General features: G+C 41.6%; 1 protein-coding gene across 1 annotated transcript in view; it reads right to left on the reverse strand.

Annotated features, from left to right (window-relative positions):
* The window catches only part of jade2 (jade family PHD finger 2), a 193,158-nt gene that overhangs the window by 22,559 nt on the left and 153,038 nt on the right, over positions 1-17,561 (reverse strand). Inside the window, exons 11-12 of the mRNA XM_078286437.1 lie at positions 16,232-16,349; positions 2,898-3,029 (exon numbers count right to left, since the gene is read on the reverse strand). Coding sequence (XP_078142563.1) covers positions 2,898-3,029; positions 16,232-16,349 — 250 coding nt within the window. The remainder of the gene's footprint in view (positions 1-2,897; positions 3,030-16,231; positions 16,350-17,561) is intronic.

Genomic DNA, 17,561 nt, shown 5'->3' on the forward strand with positions numbered 1-17,561 from the left:
ATGCCAAAGCTACTCAGTGGAAAATAAAAGAAACACCAACGGTTAGCCAACGGCAAAAAAACAACCTCTCTCACTTCTCGGCTGGAGAAAAGTGGAGAAAGTGAAATTCCTTATCATAGGAAAGTCAGAGATCGTTTTTTTTTTTTAATCTGAGGACAGTTTATACAATTTATGGAGAACAATTCATTGAAAACAACTTTGTGTACACGATTACCCGATGATGAAATTCACGATTTTTCCCGGGAAAGACCTAATAGACACCGAGTGTTTAGAACAAGAAATGTAAAAGCTTCATAAACTGGCTATAGGTTGAATCCCTACTGTTTTTTATCAACCAGTGATAGAGTAGCAAAACAGATATTTATTTAGATGAAAATGTCACGGATTATTATTTAAACAATATTTGAAGAGTTCATTTCCAAAAACAGATAAACGACATTCTTGAAAAAACATGAACTGACTGTTGTATGTTATGCTTCACACAACTTACTTTCTGAATCCAAAATCTGCTTTGTCGCAAAAGCCGTTATCGCCTATTGACAATATGCATTACTAGTTTGATTTATAGAAATTAACAAATGGAGTTACATGTTTTTGCAAACAAACTCTTAATTTAATAAGATATTATCCTTGAGATGTACCTGCTATGTGTCGTAATCTATTTAGACAGAGGACAGTATGGTTTTTGACTTTTATGAGATTGTGTGTATACTGAAATGTTATCAGTTTACACATTAATAGGCAGGCAGCAGGGCGGTCTAGTGTTAGCAACTTCAAAGTCACAGATGTGATCACCACAACAGCCAGTGTGTGTCCATCAACAAGTCTGTCAAAGCGTCCTTCAGCGAGACACACTGCACCCTTACCTCCCCCCCCCCCCCCGTCAGCTAAATGCCTGAAATGTAAATGTAATAAACAAACACCTGTGTATGATCCGTGGGCTCGATTTCCACTTCATATCCGCGTTTAGCGCTTCGGTACAAAGTGATGTGTGCGTCGTGTGCATGGACCCCGAGCGTGCTGGACTCACGCTGAGCGTCACATGTAGCTGTAATGATCGGCAGTGAGGAATGAATCCCCTTCTAGCAGGATAGATAACCATTACCATCCATCCTCATCTCGCCGGTGACGAGTATCGACAGTGACAGCTCTCTCTCTCCCTTATTCTATCGCTGTCTCTCGCCCGTTCTCTCGTCAATGACAGATATTAATAATGACGGAGCTGCTCACCCTCTCTCTTTTGAGCTTTCCCTCACGTTCCACGTCTGTCTCTCTCCCTCGCTCTCTGTCGTTCTCCCTTACTCTCGCTTTTTCCCGCTTTCTCTCCGTTGTCACCCATGAAAAATTTGGGGATAAGGATTACGGATCGCACTCCTTCCACTCCTTCATTAGTTCGCTCATCTGTCCATCATGGGATATCTCAGACACCGCTGATCAGATTTTCATGAAACTCGGGGGAATGAGGCATCTCACCACTTTGTTGAGGTTTTTTCGAAATTACACTGATTGACCAGAAGAGGAAGATGCCACATTGTTTCATTTGTTGTCCACACACAATATCTCACACACCACTGATTGGATTTAGATGAAACTTGGGGAAATTATGCATCTCAGACCCAGCTTTTCGGCATTTTCAAAATTACACTGATTGTTTTTTCCAAGTGTCAAGCCTGATATTTCAGATTCCGCTGATTGGGTTTTTACAGAACTTCTGGGAATGATGCATCTCACCACTTTGTTGCGACATTTTCAAAATTACACAGATTGGGCCCAAGGCGGGTGCTAAACAAGGTTTGTTTGTTTGTTAGTCCATGCGTCGATATATCTCAGACACCGCTCACTGGATTTTGATGAAACTTGGGGGGAATGATGCATCTAGTAATGATGCAACACCATGTGGGAGACCGAGCTTTGAATGTCAGTTAAAATTGGGTAGGATCGTCCCCCAACTGGGAGCGATGATCAATGGGTTTGATTTCCAGTGTGGACATAACTGTTGGAGTATCTTTGACCAAGATAACTGACTAATCTTTGACTAATATTTGACAAAGATTAACCGAGAGACCTGGCTCACCCTGCTCTCTGACCAGTGACTGAAAAAAGAATTACAATTACAGGCCAAAACAAGGTGGACATATTTGTTACTGATAAGCCATGAGGGGGGACTGGGGTCTCTCTTTGTCTCTCTCACTCTCTCTCTCTGTGAGTGTTGCTCCAGTGCAAACAGATTGATGCATCAGATCGGGCCTGCTGGGCCGGGCTGCAGTCAGCTCCTATTAGAGACGTTACGGCTGCACCTGACACTCGGTCTACACTGATCAATTCACAGAGAACGCATGACAACAGTGATGATGGAGGCAGGAATTTTCTGGTAAAAAAAGAAAAAGGAAACGTACACCGGTATTGGAGAGGTGCTGACCACAGCAGACTATTATTATAATAGACGATACTATTCCATCGTTTCTGGAAAAAGGTTGCGGCTCGCTCACAGCCTCGATGCATCAATAATTTATTTATGCCAAAGTTTCAACATATAAAGATTTAATCAGAGCAAAATGCAATAACAATATTTAAGATTCCTAACTTCTATATTGTCCCAGGATATTGTTATTGCTTTTTGCCCTGATGAAGAGTTTTTATATATATATTGATATGCTGGATTAAATAAATTATTGATACATCGAAGCTGTGAATGTGCTGCAACCTTTTGTCAGCAGGAACTTTCTCACACACACACACACACACACACACACACACACATAGAGGCATATGTTTGGCCAATGAAGTGTGTTTAATCTGTTTGGAAACACTGCAAAACACTGCAAGGTGCGCACCCACGCACGCACACACACACGCACGCACACACACACACACACACACACACACAGTAGACATACCTAGCTCTTTGAGCAGGGAGCCGTTCTCTGACTTCCACCTTTCCTTTTTCTTCTCAGGACTGCTCTTCCTTCTCTCCTTCCCTTTCTCCTTGACTCCGTTCTGCCTCCTCTTTTCTCCCTTCTGGGTTTTCTCTGCAGGGAGAGACAGAAGACGGGGTCAGGTGATGGACTTTGGTTGATTTATTTTATCTAAGATTTATTTAGCCAGGAAGTGCCATTAAGCTTAGGAAATCTCTTCTTTTCAAGAGGGAGAGATGGGTGAGAAAGCAGCAGACACACAATTTACAACAACGTACATAAAGGGATAAAGGCAGGGATGGATAAAGGGGGGATAATAAAATATACAGTATAATGGCAAAATGTGATAAAATATGGCAAACATTAGCCAACACTAATCAATACTTGAAAGATACTTTTTTTTGACAGTCAGGAAGCCGATTTATTTGCTTCAACTCAACTGATGGAAATGCAAAAAAATAAAATGTGAATTAGGTGCAAGACTTCAAAAATCTGTCTAAACTTTGCTTGATAGTTGGAAGTAAACATAGGAGAAGGCTCTAATGGACGGGAACTTGTGGTTCTACAGCAAATCTGGCCACATTAATCTCATATTTACATTGTATTGTATCATTTGAGAAGAATAAAACAAAAAAGAAAAAGATTCATGTTAGTTATCTACTGCAGTAGGTGATGAACGACATGCTAATTAATTGCACTGTGTCATTGGAGACTTGAAGAGCCTTATGGGTAAACAGAAAGAAGATATGAACTACACATTCAACTACGGGCCTTTATGCAGCTTGCATTGACGTGTGTTTTTATCTAGATAGCATCCAAATAGGAGATATCTACATTTCATTTACACCTCGCATTATAAAAGTCTCACCTATCAACATCAAATCAGACTGCTCTTTCCCTCGCAAAATGAAAATATGCATTGTCAGCAACAGCAAAATTGATAATCTCTGTGTAACCTCCAAGGATTTAGGGAAGTAGTATTATTACATTTTTGCACTTTTTTGCTTTAAAAGCTTGTCTGACAACAGCTGGTCTTCTGTTAAATCAGCTGTCAGTCACACAAGAACACTACTGTTGCTCTTCTGCAAGTCTGAAAACGGTTTAATCACAAAGAGAGCAACACAACCAATTAGGCTTATTTCCAATTACATATTATAATATATTGACTGGGAATGTTTGTACACCTTTTAACAAAGTGGCCAAATGTGTCTGAATGTGTCTCTGACCGCCTCCTGACATGGTTTGGGCGATCGCATCACTATTCATCTTCAGTGCATCTTAGGTACATTTACACTTGGATCTTTATGCAGTGAAGCGCTACCCAGATAAGGATCCAAATGCCCAAGATGCATGTTAATGCCAGTAGTAAAGCAGGTTTAATATTCCAGTGAAAGCACGAAGGTGAAGCTGTCAGATTGAAGCCCCATGTGGGCCCAGCGCTTCTGCTGCTTTGATGAATGATACCTGAGTTAACCCCAGAGATGAAACTAAGAAAAAAAACTTGTCCTGGAGTTCTCTGTTCTCTGAGTGTGTGTGTGTGTGTGTGTGTGTGTGTCAGCATGTGCACACGCATTTGTAACTTTTTAAGTAAAAATCAGAAATCCTAGTCCATTCACCTTTTTGAACTGCAGTCACACCTCAACAGAAAAACAACAAAACCGCAACACTGTCAAACCTTTCAGCAAGCAGACCATGAGCATACTGTACACACACACACACACACACACACACCAGGTTTTGTGCTAGTTTTCAGGTGTGTGAGCATGCTGACACACAGTGTGACATGTAACGGAGCCCTGCAGCGGGCCGCCACGCTGCGAGCCGTCCCATCACACCTGGAGACCGCTCCCCACCTCCAGCTGGGAGCGTGGCAGGTAACACACAACACACACTAATATACAGTATATACCTACATACAGTACACACACACCAACACATCCACTAATGTACACATGGTGAAGAGACATATGAACACGCACAATTTGAGGCATACACTAATATACACAAACAAATAATGCACACAAACGCACATACATACACTTTGTGCATATACATTAATCTAATGTTTTACACTCCTGGATCTTCCTTGTTCACAATAAAAACAGTTTTGTACTATTTGTTGTTTTGCCAAAGTTGTACTTAAATTTGAATAAAGCTTGAATAAAGCATGTTGCCTCTGATATAGGTCAGTCAGAACACAGTTGGTTTGTTGAGTGGAAAGCTGATTTTACTGGAGTCGACCAATCATCTTTTGGGGCAAGGGAGGGGGCGGGGCCTCTCGTACTACCAGCCAATCAGAGCAGTGTCATTTTCTGGCTGATGGAAATGCTCCAAAAACAGCCTGCAGGTCTTTAGATGTGAGGGGGGCACTAGAGTATAAATGATGAAACTTTTATACTAGTCATTCTCAAATACTATTCCCTCATTTGTTTCAGATCTCATTTTGTGAGAGATATTAATCAGTATTTGCTTTTTAGCATTAATTTAGACAATTTAGAATTGCGCATCACGATAACTCAATATTAGCATTTCATCACAATATGATGCTATTGAAAGACGTGATAATGATGGATTATTGCCCAACCCTACCTTTACCACATGAACACAAACACATCCCTTAACACATCCACGTCCATGACTCTGCGCGCGCGCGCACACACACACACAGCATGTAAGGAAGCACTGCAGACACATTCAGTCACACTTCACTGACTCTCACACATACAATGATAATCTCTCTCTCCCTCTCTCTCTCTCTCCCTCTCTCTCATATCCCATGGCATGGAAAGCCCTTATTGTTGGGATGTCTTGTTGTAACAGGCTCCCGCTGTTTAAACAAACACAGTGAGTCCTGACTGCACGGCTCACTAACTCTCCTGCTGCTCTGTGTATCAGTGTGTGTGTGTGTGTGCGTGTGTGTGTGTGTGTGTGTGTCTGTACAGCAGGTGGCACCTGCAGGTAGTTCATTACAGCTATACTGACGGTCACAATAGTTGTATATGTGTGTGTTTGTGTGTGTGTGTGTTTCGATCAGCAGCCGGTAGTTTACTGTGGTACTGTAGTTTAAAATAGTTGATATGGGTGCAATATGGATGATATGACACGTATGTGTGTGTTTGTATATATATGTGTGTACCTGTGTGTATGTGTGTGTGTCTGCATGTGCACTACAGTATATGCTATTATATTGTAACTGTGCTGTAGTATACAATATATCCTGCTTGTGTGTGTATGCATGTGTACATTTGCAAGCTAATGAATGTGTGTGTGTGTGTGTGTGTGTGTGTGTGTGCAGGCTGTCACAGCCAGCAGTAGGCTGTCCTCATGCTTGCTTTAGCATGGAGGAGCAGGTCATGCATGGCTGCAACTGAGGGAGACCAGAGAGAGATTTCACACTGAGACGACCCGTGTGTGTGTGTGTGTGTATGTGTGTGTGTGTGTGTGTGTGTGTGTGTGTGTGAGGGAAGAGGGAGGGAAACAGAGGAGAGTGTACAGTTCAGTAGGTGCACAATACTCAATGTGTAGAATGAAGGAGAAAGAAAGCAAGCAAGCAAGCAAGAAAGCAAGAAATAAATAAAGAAAGAAAGAAAGAAAGAAAGAAAGAAAGAGTTCATGCTGGTCTGATAGGTTCCCATGTTAGTTTAGGAATATATGGCATCCCAAAGGGCTTCATGCTGTGGCACCACTTCAAGAAAAAACCCCATGAGGTGAATTGGCAGAACACAACATGAGGAGAAGGTAAACTGACAGCAGGAGTGCTGATAGTGAAAAGGAAATAGGAGGGAATGAGCTTCTCCTCGCCCGGACTGGAGGCTGTGGAAGTGTTTTTTTTTTTCCCAAATCCACACCAGATCGCTGCCTGGGTTAGGATGAAGTTCCAAAATGTCCGGTCGTTAAAAGTTATGTAGAGTTAAACTGCGGCAGTTTGTAAAAGTTATGAGAGTGACAAACTGTTCAAAGTCTCTGAGGAAAATGAAAATGACTGAGCTGGAAGTCAAGTGTCTTGTTTTTGCTCTAGAGCTGCACAGAAAGAAGCTGTAAGTCGGGTATGTGTTGAATTGCAGTTCATAGTAGGGTTTGACCGATAGGCGTTTTGAAGGCTGATACCAATACTTTTGGATTGTAGCTGCAGATAGCCGATATTTTGTGGCAGTATTGAAAATCTTTAAATTTGACCCAGTATTGAAAGCCAGGATAATAATAATAGAAAACATATCAGCAAACAAATATATCGGTCTAAACCTAGTTCATATTGTAAGGTTTGTAAAGTGAGGTACAAAATCGTTGCCAAAAAAAGTTAATGTTTTAGTGTTTTAGTCCTTTATGGTGTCATTTTTATTGAACTATGAAATAATACATTTTCATTGCATATTGGCAAATAAACACTCCTTTTGTACCACTAAGATTTGTTTTATTTTATATCATGACTTTCCAACTTACAGGCCTTACAGAAGAGGATGGAGCCATTTTCCCCTCTCTCTGTCCCCAACCAGTCCAACTTCCACCGCTTCATTGTGGAATTTTTTTTCTTTTTTTTACGATATTGGTTGTTTTATTTTTTTGTTGACGCAGTGGTTTATATGGAGTCAGCACTTTCTCCCACTGCTTCAGGCTGCGTACTCAGTTGTTTTCTGATTAGAAACCGATTTGTTGGTTCCCACGAATCACCTACAGTGGCCCACAAGGGACAGTAGACGCAGTCACGCATGAATGTTTGACAACCCTAACACTCACCAAAAAAAAGGAAAATGTTAACAGGACGAAATGCAAAAAAAGATTATTCCTCCTAATTTTCAGATGCATTTTTTGCCCCCTCATTTTTAATTTCACAGTTATTTTATGAACTTTGAAGGGCATTTTGAGGAAAGTGATTCTGATACAGTTATTAAGCTAAAACTCCCTGTTTCACAAAGAGAATTGAAGAGAAACCAGCTGTTTCTCTCTTATGTCCCCCATTATCATTTGTTTTTTTAATATTTTTGAGTAAATGCTGTAGACAACTAACCAATATTGACCTTCTCAATGAGGATTTTTATTTCTTGGTGGCATCCAATTCCAAACAAACAATTGCAAGAGTCTTTGAAGCTCACTGACTGTGTCCTCAAGTTGGAAGAAGAAAAGGAGCAAAGTGAGTCCTTTTCACTGTTTCAGGTCCTGCTGTCCTTGATATGTATGAAGTCGATATGATGGCACCAACGCAACCAGGACAAAACTCCTTTTAAAAACGACTTTATTCAGCCAGTAAAGTGATTCTGAAGTGGCTGAATCAAGGATAGAGAAGACAGCGTCGTATCCCGGAGATGGGAGGGGATTTCAGGCACTGCAGTCAAAAAGAGAACTGAGTGGATGTGTTTTGAAAAAGAGCGGATCCTTGATGCATTCCTTTGGATGAAACCAGATTTCTCACTTTTATCCTGTAGTCTTTCTAACAAAAGTTGTAAAGAACTGGGAAGCTTTTAGTGACTGTAATCAACTTCCGTCCATTTTGTACCGGCGGACTTGTTCATGAAACAAAACCACATTGGTAGGGAAACAAGGAAATCTGATTGGCTGTTGATGGCTGATGACGGCGAAAAGTTTAGCCCTGGCCAACTTCTCTCAGCCAACAGGATTGTTGGCTTTTGTTGAGGATGTAACGTTACTGTAGCAGGCCTTGTGACCTAAATGTTAGCAGTAACGTTAGTTGTTAAGTTGCAGTGGTGATTTCATTTTCTTTTTCATTATTATATTTCTGTTTGCCAAGACACTCACAGCTGTCGAGCATGTAACTAGCACTAAGCTACTTTTCAATTGTGATACTCTTTAGTTGCTTGAAAGAAAACTTGCTAATGAGATGTTGATGTGGCACAATGTTTACGTCTCGCTTTAACTTTTTCTACCATTCTATTCATGAGTGTAAAAATTATTTTCACATTATCACTACTTTACATGGCCTTCTTCGCAAGAATGCCAAACAGCATCGAGTGGATCTCCGGTTTGGACCGGTCCCACTGTCTCCTCGAACGCGATGACACGATGGTATAATGTGGCTTTACTGTCACGAGAGAATTATCGACAAATGTCCCAAAACTTGTTCTGCCATCTCGTGGGGGATCTGTTTGTTATGTGCCTCTTTCCACTTCTGATTGGTTGAATCAATTTAACAGTCAAATGGAGGCGGGATGTCAGGTGAAGAGTTCTACACAGCAATTTTGAATTGGTCTTTGTCATATTTTAATGTGGTAATATATTAAAATCTGACGTGTGTTTGAAGGTGGCTAGGTTAGTGTATGAGACTTGGGTTTTTACATGTGGATTTGTAAGAGAGTGCAGGTACATGCAAGAGACATTTCCCCCCTTTTTCCAATTTATTTTATGGCTGTTGCTGGAATTGCAGAGGCCATTAGCACTGGGGGATCTTTGAGGAAGCTCCTAAAGGGGAAGCTTTTCCACACAGCTTGTAAAGTCTAATTTCTGCCGAGGTTTTTTGGAGAGGAGGACCATGTTATCCTCTGATCTTCCTGGGGACAATTTTTCCGCGTTTTTCCGCGACATTTTCCCTCATTTGATCATTTTCTTTTGAATTTTTTTCGACGACTGGAAAATGGGGAAACCGGTCTTTGAGTTTGGAGGGATTTGGAGGACGGCTGCAGGCTCGGCTTGAACATGCAGAAGCGTCGCCCTGCAGCTTGTAATCTCAGCACAAATCCAACTATCAGCAGTGGAAACCATTTAAAATACTTTTTTGTTAGATCAGTGCTTTTTCCTCTCCATTTCTCTCTCCCTGCTGCCACCCTCTCTCTCTCTCTCCATCTCTGCAATGTTATCCCTCGCTCCCTCTCCTCCAACCCTCCCTCGTTTAGAAGGTGCAACAGCGCCAGGGGATTCGTCTTTTTGAAGTGTGTGATTAATTTCCCCTCTTTCTAGGTGCACTGAACTGCAGTGTGTGTGTGTGTGTAGACGCTGTGTCCCATTTCTTACCTGAGCTCGTTAGTGCAACGTGAGAAAGCTTTTTTCTCTCTCCCCTCTGTCTTTTCCTCTCTCCCTCCACCCTTTCTTCTATCCTTTCACACTCTCTTACCCTCGCTTCTTCTCTCTCTCTCCTCCCTTCTCTCTCTCGATGTCTCCCCTCCTTTTTCACTCTTCTTCTCTCCTTCCACCCTTTTCTTTCATCCCATTACCTTCCCGTCCCTCCCCATCTTTCTCTCTCTCAGTCCTTATTCTCTCCCTCTCTCTTGTAGATCTCTAGATCAGCTATGTGCCTTCTGCCACTATACCTCAGCCTTGTATTCCCTTACACACACACACACACACACACACACACACACGCAGAGAGCAGATCAGAGAGGCCAATACTAACCGCTGTCAGCTTGTCACAGTTCGGTTTGAGCCAGAATGTAAATGCAGTGCACTACCTGCATAACAATAACACTAAACTGTGTGTGTGTGTGTGTGCTTTAAAGAAAGAGTGCTACCTGCAGAATAATACTAAACATTGTAAACCAGCCCTGTATTGTGTGTGTGTGTGTGTGTGTGTGTGTGTGTTTGCATCTTTGTGTGTTCGCTTTCAAGAAACAAAAGCGCTACCTGCAGAATAATACTCTAACTCTCAGCCCTGTGTGTTTGTGTATATGTGTGTGTACATGAGTGTGTGTATGCTGTATGCATGTGTGTCTATGTATGTGTATAATGGTGAACATTGTAACTTGGCCGTGTGTGTGTGTGTGTGTGTATGTGTGTGTGTATGTCTCTGTGTGGCTGCTTTAGAGACAAAACAGCACTACCAGCAGAATATTATTGGTGTAACTCTCAGCCCTGTGTTTGTGTTTGTCTGTGTGTGTGTGTGTGTGTGTGTGCGTGCAGGTGTGTGTGAATGAGGTTATAGTTAAAAAAGAGTAATGCTCCCCACCAGAGAACTGTTCCATTGCAGAGAAATGAATCAAATGAACAAAAACACAATGGGACTAATATATCCAGATTTCCTTTATGTTTGCAACTTTACAAAGTGCTGAGACGCTGCAATGGCGAGTAACAGATTACATGTGATCAGATGACAGTATTACAGTTACTGTGAAAACAACGTAATCAGATTAAGTCCTCTAGGTGGCAATTTTTTTCAGGTTTATCAGGTCAGCAGCGGCCAATGCAAACATAACTAACAACCCAGCCAAGGTGGAAATCCACTTATCTCAGTGCCTGGAAAGGAGTTTTGTCCTGTATACAGTAGTCTGGTAATTGTTCCTGGTGAGCCCAAGTGCTATAGTCCATTCCTTTCAATCAATCAAGCATTTATAAGTTTACGAGTTTTATTCTTGTCAGGGTGGAAAAGCCTCTAAAACAACATTTAGACAGTAAAACTCTCCATTGAAACCCATAATAATAATATTAATAATTGAAACCCATACTAATGAAATTCTTTTAGGAGGGTTAGCTGCTCTTTAAAGCAGGGTGACGCAGGTCCAGGTTTTATAGACTGCCACCCCCAAAGCCGATTGAGTACAATCATATCGGGGGTGAGCAACACTGACTGGCTGATATCTGATTGTTATTGAAAGGCCAATATCTTAGGCAAACTAATATATCGCTATAATCCTAATCGATACAGTAAGTATTTCCCATACTTCCCACTCTTACAGTCTACTAAAAGTGTGTTGGAATTGTCCGCTGCCTATATAGTTTATATTGTCATGTCATGTCATGTCATGCTATGGCAGATGAGTGCATGCTGATGTCTGTTATTTCTGAATAACAGACAACTGTTTCACATTACAGACTGCCGTTTCATATCTAAGCACTTTCTTGTTTTGTTGACACCTTCAGCCAAAAAGATGTTACTCCTTGGTTACTGCAGGCCAACCTAAGTTTTCCCAATATTTCTTTAAATTATTTGAAGGGCACAAAACTTTTGATTCCTAGTTCAAGTTAGTTGTGAGTTCTGCTTCAGTGTAGCCTGTGGCTGCTATGTTTGCAGTCCTGCTGAACTAATTCTTTGGTGGAAGCTTGTAAATTACTTCAGCTCATAATAAAATCCTTTTAAATCAGTATTTCGTGTCAAATGATTAAAGTCTTTGGGAAGTAGCCAGGTCATAAGCGCTTCATCTCGGGGTCTTGAATCACCTTGTCAGGGCTTATTTTGCAATAATGACCAGCCTGCTGTACATTATCCCTTACTTATGTTATCACAGGAGCTGAGAACACTCCGGATACTCTGTGCACTTCACCATCTCTGTATTTCCAGCATTATGTAGCTTCTCTGTCAGCATGTGGGACTATAGGGATATCGCCCGCCTCGCTGGTAACAGGCTAGTATCCACGGAGCGTGACGAGACAGGCCGCGACATGACAGACAGGCAGATAAACATGACAGACAGACAGGCTGACTGACAGACAGAGCGGAGCATGACAGATGAACTACTATGAGAGACAGACAGGCGGACAGAGGTTAGCGGCGCCGTTTGAGACGGGTTAGAGGAGAGGTGTGTGTGTTTTCTACGTGGGAAACAAGTCCTGAGGGAGGAGAGGGGAGGATGGGTAGTGCTGCTGGTGGGAGGGAGGGGGGTGTGTGTGACTTCAGGGTATCTGCAGGTTCCAGAAAGACAAATTTAAGGCTCTTTAAGACATTTTCATACTTGGAATTGGATTTGAGGCCAATTTAACAACCAAAACACAGACAACGAAAAGCAGAACAAAACAGTCTTTTTCTGACTGAACACGGCGAATGAAGGTTTTGAAACTATAAATCAACAGTGTTAGAAAATGTTTTAGTACATGATGTCCAACATGTTTGTCATATTGTATTCACCCTGTCCTGTATGAATCTAATGGTGCACATGCATATGGATCACACTTAACTGGAAGTGCAAGAAATGACACTGTCCCATTTACAGTTTTGGTAAAACCACACATTTGGCTTATTTTGTTTGCCATACTTTTACTTGGCCACAAAATGAACAGAATCTGTCAATACCACTGTCTAATAAACTAGTATAATAATTGAATTTAAACAGTTTTCGGCACTATTTTAGATTACTTTTAAGTTATTTTATTGTTTCAGTGTCACATTTTTTTTTTGAGCTGTGATACCGTTTTAGAATCGAAAACATGCTAAGCGGGCCGGTATCTAGCTCGCTAGGCTGGGAGGAAAGGGGGGATAAAAGAAGAGCTGCCAGGAGAGAAATACGCTAAATAATAAAGAGAGAGTTGGACAGATGGAGAACAAACTGAGACAACTGATGGACTGACTGAAATCGAGTGAGAGAGGAGAAAAACAAAGTAAGATAGAGGAGAGAGGGAAAGAGACAGAGAAAAAGAAAACACTTGGAACACAGAGAGAAAGAATGAGAAAGATAAAGAGATTGAGAGAGAGATTGAGCAGTAGGGGAGAAAAAGAGAGGGAGAAAGAGAAAGGAGGAAATAGAGAGAAAAAAGAAAGAGAGGGAGAAGAAAGAGAAAGATAAAAGAGAGGCAGAGGAAAAGAGGTAGATACTAGGTGAGGGACGTGACCAATCATTATAGCAGACAACCTCATCCTTCACTCCCCCAGTGCTCTCTCTCTCTCTCTCTCTCTCTCTCTCACACACACACACACACACACACACACACACACACACAAACTATCCTCCCTAATCTAACTCCTGTGGCAGTGTGAATAGATATGGCTGTTTAGTGCCAGCAGCACGGCTCCCGGTTCCTGATGGCAGCAAACTGCTGAGTCAGGGGCTCTGCACTCTGTGTGTGTGTGTGTGTGTGTGTGTGTGTGTGTGTGAGTGAGAGAGAGAAAGTGTGTGCAAGACTGTGTGTATGTGTGAAAAAGTGTGTGCGTGTCTCAGCGTTATTGTGTGTGTGTGGCTGTGTGCATGGGTGTGTGTGTGTGTCTCAGGGTTACTGAGTGTATGTGGCTGTGTGTGTGTGCATGTGTGAAAGTGTGTGTAAATATGTGTGTGTGTGTGTGTGTGTGTGTGTGTGTGTTTGTATGTAAGTGCGTGTTTAATAGACTAGGCTAGGAGAGGAGCAGAGCAGCCTGCCTCAGGAATGATGAACACTGCAAATTGAGCGCCGGCTGGGGCACTACTACAACTCCCTACACGCACACACACACACACACACACACACACACACACACACACACACACCCAGAGAGCATAGAAACTTGGAGTCACACATCACTCTATGACAGACCCACAGGGCCAAGGTGACAAGAGTTCACTATAATTACCATGCCAGCTCGACTTCACTATCATTCCCATGACAACTAGAGCTGACTCTTATTACCATGACAACTACAGCTCATCAATAGCATAACAACACATGTTCACTTCATCATTACCATGACAGCTCACTATTGCCATAAACATTACAGGATTCACTAACATTATCATGACATGTACAGTTTAGTGTCATTACCAAGACAGGTACAGTTCACCATTATTGCCATAACAACTAGATTCTACTACCTTTACAATTATTACCATGACAACTAGAGTTCACCATCATTTACATGATAGCTAGCATTCACTTTCATTACCATGACAGCTAGAGTTCACTAACATTTCCCTGACAATTAGAGTTGACTACTATTACCATGACAACTAGAGTTAACCATCATTACCAGAACAACTAGAGCTCACCATCATTACCATGACAACTGCAGTTCACCATCATTACCAGAACAACTAGAGCTCACCATCATTACCATGACAACTGCAGTTAACCATAATTACCAGAACTGGAGTTCACCATCATTACCATGACAACTGCAGTTCACCATAATTACCAGAACTAGAGCTCACTATCATTACCATGACAACTGCAGTTCACCATAATTACCAGAACAACTAGAGCTCACCATCATTACCATTACAACTAGAGTTCACCATGATTACCATGACAACTAGAGCTCACCATCACTACCATGACAACTAGAGTTCACTATCATTACCATGACAACTAGAGCTCACCATGATTACCATGACAACTAGAGCTCACCATCACTACCATGACAACTAGAGTTCACTATCATTACCATGACAACTAGAGCTCACCATGATTACCATGACAACTAGAGCTCACCATCACTACCATGACAACTAGAGTTCACTATCATTACCATGACAGCTACACTTTATATTACCATGACTGCCACTAGTTAGTTTATGTCAAGCGCTGCCTCTTGTTTCCATGTGGAATGATAATGTAGTTTTATCCACAGAAGTGTTATTCACAGAGTTGAAGAATAACAGAATTAAAGTAAAAATGTCAAAGTAACACTTTTCCACCGAGGAACTAAAAAAAAAAAAAGAATCTACATTTGGAATGAAGGGTGCAGAACAAACCACAAAAAAAAACAGATATGCTCCCTTCATGCAATCTTCTCACCATACTTATTCAACCTTATTTAACCTGGTGGTCCAACTGAAACGATCTGTTTTTGAACAGACGCCTAGCCAAGAGAGCAGCACCAACACACACTCCGTTTAGCTGTGGCCTTCCTGTGCTCCTTGTGATCACAGAGAAGCTGCATGAAAGGCTCTGAGGTCAGTCACCTGTGCTGAGTGGATAGGAAATAGAGCTCCATTTAACTTGGATGGCGTGTGTCGCACGTCTGGCCAACCTATTATCCCATTGTTCTTTGCTGTGCAGGTGTCAAGTGTGGCCTGCTGCTCAAAATAGATGAAAGGCCATTTCCCAAACTGCCCGCCCACCGCCATAACTCAGCAAGGGTAAGAATGTAACCGTTATGCTCTTCCACCATCGGGGGCTTTCCAGAAATTGTATGTTTTTTTGGGTGGACAGAATGTGGGTTGGCTGCAGGCTAGGGTGGGTGAAGTGTTGCGATTAGTTTCACATTGTTCTCTTTAGGTGACTGTAATTAGAAAGCTGAAAGAAGAAAAGGACTTGACAAGAGCCCAACAATCTTGAGAAAAAACCTTTACACTAATACTACCACTGCTTCTACTACTATACCACTGCTAAACTACTACTATTTCTGCTACTATTACTACTACTACAATTAATACCACTACTACATTTACAAGTACTGCTACAACAACTTCCATTACTGTTGCTATTACTACTACAATTACGAGTACTACAACTTCTACTACTAATACTACTATGACTGCAACTATTACTACTACCACAATTGCTACAATACTATTTCTACTACTACTTCACTACTCCTACCATTACTACTACCACTACTAGTACTATTAAAACTACAAACACCACTTAAGGAGGAAAGGAAAGGCTTCTCAACTACCAGAAAGGACTTCAGGCTGTTGAAATACACACACACACACACACACACACACACACACACACTCCTCCCTCCCTCTTACCTCCAGCCATGTCCTCTTCCAGTAGTTGTATCTGCAGGTGGAAGATCTTCTCCTGGAGGTCGCACAGAGTGTGTTTCATCTTCTCCCGCCGTGTCACCATGTAGCACAGGTTACGAACCTGAAACAAAACATGACATTAACATCAGGTTAAACATGACCCAGACATACAGGCATGAATACACACACACACACAGTTATGTTTCATCTTGTTCCACCCGCGTCATCATGGGGATGAATATGAACCTGACAGCAGGAATAACAGCCGCATAAACATTATGTTAAACAGACAGGCAGACATGAACACACACAGGCACATTTTGTTCATTCGTGCCACTGTGTTGCGAACCTGCCAACAAGAAATAACACACACACACACACGTTAGATTAGGACACTATAAATAATTGTGAAGATATAGAGTATGTTTCATCTTCTCCCTCCATGTTACTGCGTAGCTCACGTTTTGATCCTGACAAAAAATACAATATATACTGTATGCTAGGTTACAGACCACACACACACACACACAAAGCCACTTACACTCAGTTTCCCCACGTCTTTATTTGCAGAAGAGAATCATTTTCAAACTGGTGCAAGTTAAATGAAAATGATTTTTTTGGGGGTTTTTATTTTATAAGAATAATCCACCCTTAGACACTTTAACACCGTTTCATATCTGCATACTGTATCATCAATCTGTGATGCTCAATGCATTCCAGGAGTTATTTTGTGATTAAGTGTTTACTTTTTTGTTTACTTTTTTGTTTCATCCACTTTCCTGTCTGGCCAGTTATCCACGGGAAAACAAGCATAAATTAATGCTTTCTGAAAGTATAATTGATTTATGTTTATACTGGTGAGTGTTTGCCTTATGATGATCACTGACTGGAGGTGAGAGTTCACCCACCTTTTTATTCACCAGTGCATCACCGTTCACAGGTTACACCCATCATCCCACATCGCATCACAAGTAATGTGGCAAATATCCCAAAACCCTCTACCAAGATTAGAGAAGAGAAGAGTAAAAACAACAAACAAACAAAAAAAACACGTAATGGATTTTGGAAAATTTGGGGGTAAAAAAGTAATTAAAACCTGATCACAGTAAGAATGAATAGCTGAGGTTTCTGTACATCCAGTAATGAGACAATAAGAGGCTCGGCCCTAGCTGAGAGTCAAGAGGCAACTTCCTGTTTCCTGCCAGTAAACTGGATCCCAGGCTCTTCTTCCACACACACACACACACACACAGACTAACCCCAGACAAGGCTAATTCGTTGTTTTAACAGCCCTGCTTCTCCTCCATACTGCAAAATCACTATCATATGGTCT

This window comes from Centroberyx gerrardi, chromosome 11, assembly GCF_048128805.1.
Source record: "Centroberyx gerrardi isolate f3 chromosome 11, fCenGer3.hap1.cur.20231027, whole genome shotgun sequence".
NCBI classification, from domain to species: Eukaryota; Metazoa; Chordata; class Actinopteri; order Beryciformes; family Berycidae; genus Centroberyx; species Centroberyx gerrardi.